The following is a 7,214-nucleotide window of genomic DNA, read 5'->3' as shown; positions in this document are numbered from 1 at the left end:
CAGTGAGAGGTTCCATTGTTTAATACTGTTCATTTTTTCCATGTTTGTGAGTGCTTTGCTTGTTAAATAAACAGTTTTTTCCACTTCTCTCAAAGGAGATTTATGTCTGCTGAACTGGTGGAGGGCAGGGCTGCTTGAATTTGCTTTCTAGAGGAACCCCTTTGAAGGTTTCCTTCCATATTTGCCCTAAACCAGGACAGAAAATTTGAACAGCACAGAGTCCTCTGCAAGGTTACATGCTGGGCAATCTTTTATGGACATTGTCATCTCACTTGACAGACTTGAGAAAACTTGAAGGAATGATAAATTCAAGTTCTTTGTGAGAGATGCCAAAAAATATTTATCAGGTGTAGACTTTTTCGCAACTAGGAAGATGAAAGATCCAAAGAAGTGATCAAAGTGCAAAGGACTCACAAAACCTAATTCCTTCCAGAAACATCATTAGCATTCAGGAGAAGTATTGTGCTTCCCTCAGGATCCTACATGCGTGCATGATATTTAAGCTCTGCCCAAACTCAATTTTATTCACAAAGTAATAATTTTTCCACACAATAGAGAGATCTGAATCAGCTGCTTAATGAAGGCATCTCACAGAAAGCAAAGCCAGGGACTGGGACACACTCCCGAGCCTGTGCCACTTCACTACTTGATGAAGTATCTCCTCTGCCTGGAACTGCCAAGTTTCTCACTCAGAGAGCTCCAAACCAAATGCCTAAGTTGGAGTTAATTGTCCTCAAAGTAATTATAGAGGCAACAGAGAGAAACAAGGGACTCCAGCTGGTGACACAGCCTATTTTTAGGCTAATACAAGTGAGATTAATAGGATTGAGATTAATCACAGCCTGAACATGCCCATTCCTTCCTGCAAGATAGAAAGCCCAGGGAAACTAGCTGAGATCTGGATGTCCTGTCCTGGATGGACACCTGACATTAGATGAGATGACTCCTCCCAAACACCTGGTGGAAAGGTGCACTCCCAAGTGTCTTTCTTGCCCATCTATAGGGATATGGCAGGAGTCAGTATTCAGATTCTCACTACTGGCAAAAAAGCAGTTTATTTCTTGTAACAGAACACAAACAAGTTTGTTAAGTATGAACACATGGTCAGAGTTTTTTCTTCTGCTACCCTCCTCTGAGCCTCTGCATTAGGGTCTTCATAGTCCTGTTTCTCCTTCTTACTAAACATTATGTTCAAACCCGGTGAGGGAGATGGCACTGAGAAAAGCAGCGTATCAGAAGGCACAGAACATGATCATGTTTCCCAGCACAGTGCTAAAGTATTAATCTGTTAATAACTGTGACCCAGTCATTAAGCAGGAGCAACTTGTTGTCTGCACATCCACCTCTTAATGAACATTGTTCCTCTTCTTCTCGCCTGATTTTTACAGATGCAGCCCTACCCACACCAGCAAGAGACAGCCATTTAACTTCATGCACGAGATTTGCCTCAGCATCCCAAAGCCTGAACAGCAGAAGAAAATACCTGTTGTTTAAAGCCTCTGAAATAAAGTCATCACTTGCACTTGACATGGTGTTTTCTGAGTGAAATACAAGGTGAAAGATAGTTCATGCTTTAGGTAATTCTGTGGCAAATCACTTAGAGACTTTTAAACTAGAGTGTCAGCCTGCTTTTGGGGTCCTGTTGCAACAGATAAACCTCACTGTAACCTCTCCTTTGCTTTACAGTAATGCTCCACAATTGCTCTGCAGAAGTCTCCCTGCATCTGTCTTGTCAGATTACTTAAAGGTTCCCATATTGTGCCTGAAAGATTGTGACAAAGTGCACTGCATCCGGATTGTCCGAGACAGAGGAAATGCATTTCCAGCCACTCTGGCCACACAATTGAGATTAGACCAGAACTTCAAACCTGAGCAGATCAAAAGGTTCTCCTCTTCTGTGTCAGCAGATCACTGGAGACTGGCTTGTCCATTGTAGTGTGAGTAGATGTCCTTCTAAATACTGGCTTAAGCCATGGAACAGCCATCAAAATGCTGCTTTTGGCAACCTGCGCCTTGCTCTGGGGCAGGTAAAAGCCTGCTTTATCTGACTATTCAAGAAATCAAGAGGGACCTCACTGCTCTGTGCAGAAGAAGTTCTGCTGCCTGCCCCATTCTCTCCTGTGGTCCCCACCATGATGTCTGGGAGGAGACATCCTCCTTTATTAATCAATGCTTTTTTAGCAGAGACTATGAGTATGTCCTTGGACTACAAGCTGGCACACTGTAATCAGAGTTGAGATCCTCAGGCAATAACCTTCTGAAAATCTAGGCCTTATTATCAGAAACTTTGAAAAAAAAAATGCTAAAAAACATGATTCCTGACACCAGGCAAATTCATGACAGTCACCTACACCATATAACCAGAAGGAAAAATATATCGAAGTAGTGCAAGAAAGTTTCAGAAAGACACAATGTTCCCCAGATATCTTCAGGGTCTATTGGGATTTTATTAGGTTTCCTGAAAAAAAAAAAAAAGAAAAAACTTTCTGGGAAATGAACTAGCAGTTTTTGACCCCAAGCTTCACATGCTTCACATGTCTCCAAGCTGATGCTCAGTTGTCAGCTTCTGCCCTGCTTCTTCATACACTGGGGAAGTGATGGCAAGGATCTCCTTTTCCAGCAGATCCATTTGAGCTGTAATGTCTGACACAGTGTTTTTCACAGCATTCAGCTGCAGCTTCAGTTTATTGTAATCTTCTTGGAAGGATCTCTTCACATCATAGAGATTGTGACAGCACTGTTTCTCCTTAGGAGGAGGGTTCATTTTCAGGAAGGTGTGGAGAAGCTCACACAAATCCTGGAGAACCTGGAGGATTTCATGCTCTCCTGGCATTCGTGGGGCAGACTCGATCTTATTCTGAGTTGGAATAGTGCTCTTCCTTTTACTTTCATGTTTCTGCTGGGGCACTGGGCCAGGGTTACCCTTTTCCACAGCTGCAATGGCATCAGTGTTCTTCTGAAGATCTGAGTGGGCATCTTGGCTCTCTTCATGGACAGTGATGGCTTTTTGGCCTTTCCAGTTAACAGGGAGTGCTTTATTCTCCTGTTGGAAATCCTCAAAGATTTTATTCTTTCCCTGGACTGCCTGGAGAGCTTTGTTGCCCAAGCTGAGCTGAACACCTGTGCTCTTCTCTTGGAAGAGTGGAAATGGCTTATTTTTGCTCTTGAGGCTTTGCTGAATAGCATCAGTGTAAATTACCTGGGAAGATTTGTTCTGTGACTGGAGATACTGTAGGGCCTTGTTTTCTTCCCAGAGCATCCTGTTTTTGATCCAGAGGACTTGGTTTTCCTGCCAGAGTGCTCTGTTCTCCTCCCAGATGCTCCACTCATTCTGTGCCTTCTTGCTAAAGAGTTTCTGGTGGGAAGAAAAGGGTGGCTGGCAGTAGATGTCATTCACCCATTTTCCATCAATAAACACAAACATCTCACCCCTTGGCTTCACCTGAGGGGTGATGCAGTCTGTCTCAGGCTCTGTGTGCTGCATGCTCTGGCTCCTCTGATCAAAGGCAGATATTGCCCTTCTTTAGCAAACTGAGGAGGACTGTGGAAAAAGGCTTTTTCCAGGGCTTCTATAAGAGGCCACTGACCACTGTCAAGGAGCAGGTGACACAGTGGGGCTGCAGAAGCTTGATTAGGACTGAAAGAACAGGGAACACAAATGTGCAGATTTACTGCCAAAATTCCAAATCAGAATTAAACTACACAAGTGACAGAATAAGTGAATAAATCAGTTCTCACAGTTAACCATGTTGCCCCTTTGATGCTGAAAGGTAAGGAATCCATCAGATACCTAGCTGATAGAAGCTGAGAAAAATGGCATTGGTAGATAAAGCAGCACAATGGCAGTACTAAAGTCTTTCTTATTAAAGCATGCACTTCCCCTTTATCTCTCTACCTCATTTTTACAGACCTGTAAGGGAGCAAAATGCAAGACTATTTTCTGCCTCAGAATAGCCTGCTCCCAAATGACTGATGCACAAACACATTAAAAATTGTTATGAGGCTCAAAAAACCTTTTTAAAATAAAGCATTTTTAAAGGTTCATAGAAAAAATCTGGCCTTGAGAGTTTTTTATTGCTAATGCTGAGTAGCCTGTGCTAACAGGATGCCACAAAAATGCAGAGACAGTTTTGCTTTTTGATCTTAAACTCCACAATATGCACAAACCAAAGCTTTGGGACATCAGAGATTTGTTGTTCTTTGCTTGGTTTTTTACAAGCTCCCTTCACCATGGTCCAAAAACTGTCACAACCCATAGATAATTCTCCACCTTTCATTCTCATTTCTCCTGTCACTCTTACTCTTTATATCCTTTGATAGCTCTGTTATTTTTCTTGCTTTCTAGCCCTGCAATGGTGATTGCTTATCTTTTTCCTACAGTCCATCTGCCTCTTTTTCACATCATCAGAAAACTCATCTCTAAAATCCATACTGTAGGGCCAAACCTCTAATGCTTCTCATTTCAGACACAGAAACCTCAGACTTAACTGTTGAATACTCTCCCCTCCTTTCCTCTACCCAAAATATTGCATTTTAAATTACCTTTTAACCATGAGTGAACTGGGGCAAATTAAGGATTTCAGTCTTTTATGTGGGGGAAAAAAAAACCAACAACCAACCAGACAATCAAAAATTATTGTTTTATGCTAAAGAAAAGCTTGTTTTCTGCACCTAAATAAAAAAATATTAAATTTATGTGATTTTCATGACGAAGTTATTTGATCTGAGGTTGAACTATTCTTTATAACCAAATTGCTGGAACTTTCAGGGTTTCTGCACAGAGTTTCTAATAGCACAAATGTGCCTTTTTCTAGGTGAAAAAAAAAATAAAGTTACTTGTCAGATTTCACTCAGGTGTATTCCTCTCCTGCTGAGGTCTCACAGCTTCCTTGCTGTCCCTTGGAAAGCCCAGTTCTGCCTTTCTTCCTGTGAGGAAAGTTTTGCCTTCATGAATCTTGCCCTCAAATTTCTACCAGCAGAGGGTGACCACCACACATGAGCCCCTTATAGCCTCCAGTTCTGTCATCCCAGTGTGCACCTCCTGTCCTATTGTTGCCCTTTCCTGTTGCTCTCCCTTTTCCCTGTCATTTCATCAAACAGCACTGCATGTCCAGGCTCCTCCAAGTTACTTGTTAGAGCCAACATCCAGAGATGCATCCTGTACCCCCTTCCCAAATTTGTCCAACCACTTATAAAATTACTGCTTCATTTAAAATCCAAAATTCCTTCATTTAGGAGAGGGCTATTGCAATATAGCAATATAGGTCTGTTTGCATTTACGTTTGATTTTATTGCAACCTGTTTACTGTCTGAATTTCAGGGCTGTCTTCCATATCATCTGCTGCTTTATCTCATGTCAGACTTGTGTTTTCATAACATCATTCTTCTGCTAAAAAAGGTATTTCCCAAAAACTGTGTTTTGGACTTTTTTTTCCCACTTACACTATGTCCAGAGCCATGCATTGCTCCCACCCTTACACGCTTCCCCTGCAGCCTTTCCAACACATGCCATTCCACTGAGGTGCCCAGTCCCATTTTTTCCCCCAAAAGCCCTAAAAAATTTGGGCTTGGTGAGGGGTGAAGGGGCAGAGGGCAAATCAGCCACAGAGGGAACAGACCTCTAATTAACCAGGGAAGATGCAGAACACATCCAGCATCAGAAGCCTGGACCCACATGCCTATCATGGACAAACAGCTACAGTTCTTAAAGTCACTTACAGAGAAAGTGTTTAGATTGCACATTTTCAGGATAAACAGAAATGTATAATATATACGACATTATCTGGGGGACAATTAAATTGACAGTGGCTCTGTCAGCTCTTTTGCACTGCCAGGGAGACATCGACCCAAGCTTTAGGGACCCTTCAAGATCTCAGTGCCTCCCATATATATTTTTTCCCCCCATCTCTGAATAATCCCAGGAAATGCTGGGCAGCTGGGCGGATGAGCAAGGCAGCCAGCTGCGGGGCAGCCCCGCCACGCCAAGGCAGGCTGGGCATTTGGGAGCAGGGCACTAGGAGCCGCACACGCTCACCTGTGGGCGCGGCGCTCCCTCTCCGCGGGGCCGAGCGCCGCAGCCGCGCTGAGCTCCCGCTGCTGCCGGCGTGTCCAGCGCCTCCCCGGCCGGGCACCGGGCACTGATGGGAGCGACCTGCCCCAGGAGCCTCCAGGGGATGGGAGCTCCTGCACGCCCTCCTTGCACAGCTCACTTCACGCTGTTCTCACAAGACTGGCTTGGGCTTCTCCCAGCGTTGCTCTTCTGGGCTGCTTCTCATGGAAACGACCTTTCTGCTAGCTCGGCTCCCATGCCCTTTCCTGAACCCAGACTTCCCGATCTCCCTTTGATGCTCGTAACTGAGAACAGTTTGGACGGATTCTTTCTCCATCACACCCTCTTAAAACAAATTTTGCTTTTATTCTGAAACTTCAAATTCTGTTTGTTGCTGAACTGATATAGATACATTCAAAAATCTCGTCCTTGCATGTGCTGTGGGATTTGAAGTTATTTTCCAAGGACAACATGAAGTTTTTCTTTGACTATAAGTTTAAGAGCAGATTATAGCTGAATCCAAGTAAGAAGAAAATAGAATATAGAAGACATTCGCACATGCAGGTTTAGATATTATTTGTAGCAGCCATTTCCACTTCCACATCTTTACATTTCTAATGAAGTCTTTCTTATTTGCTACATCTTCCAGAAATGGATTTTTTTTTTTTTTTTTTTTTTTTTTTTTTTTTTTTTGTAATCAGGATTCTTGAATAATAAATACAGCATTTAAATTCTCTTTCAGTGAAAATTACTAAGTTGACATCACCCTCAAGGAGACTGCTGCTGCTTTAGGAACTTGAAGGTATAGTTCAGCTTTGGTGTTATATGAAAATTATAAACTCAGGTATAAAATTCTTCTCTGTAATTGCTCCCTTGCTTATATTTAATCTTAGACAACAAAACCACATCACAGGTTACTATGGCAACTCCCCAGGGAGTATCCTTCTTTATTTGAGCTCCAGGATCCCGCACAGGAAAACAGATAATGTCCTCAGAAGAGAAAATATTTTATATGGGCTATTTGTGCTTGGCCTGCCATCATATGGGAATTTAAGAGTTCTACCCAGTGCAGACACTTTTCAGGAGGAGATTGGATGAAATATCCAATTTGAATTTCTGAAGAACTGTGGCTGTGGACTGTGAAAGTGACCTTTGATGAACATTT

General features: G+C 42.8%; 1 protein-coding gene across 1 annotated transcript; it reads right to left on the bottom strand.

Moving 5' to 3' along the window:
- Nucleotides 1-1,036: 1,036 nt before the first annotated feature.
- CBY2 (chibby family member 2) lies at nt 1,037-6,234 on the bottom strand. The gene is made up of 2 exons (XM_085577472.1): nt 6,035-6,234; nt 1,037-3,637 (listed from the first exon to the last, which is right to left on the bottom strand). Exon 2 carries the CDS (start codon nt 3,482-3,484, stop codon nt 2,531-2,533), a length of 954 nt encoding a protein of 317 aa, XP_085433598.1. The 5' UTR covers nt 3,485-3,637; nt 6,035-6,234; the 3' UTR covers nt 1,037-2,530.
- Nucleotides 6,235-7,214: the final 980 nt, after the last annotated feature.

This window comes from Lonchura striata, chromosome 1, assembly GCF_050655825.1.
Source record: "Lonchura striata isolate lonStrDom1 chromosome 1, ASM5065582v1, whole genome shotgun sequence".
NCBI classification, from domain to species: Eukaryota; Metazoa; Chordata; class Aves; order Passeriformes; family Estrildidae; genus Lonchura; species Lonchura striata.
This window is presented reverse-complemented; position numbering and strand designations above follow the sequence as displayed.

What these genes read in the sequence shown, in the direction of transcription:
- CBY2 (XM_085577472.1), bottom strand. Translation starts at nt 3,484, where the DNA reads ATGCAGCACACAGAGCCTGAGACAGACTGCATCACCCCTCAGGTGAAG.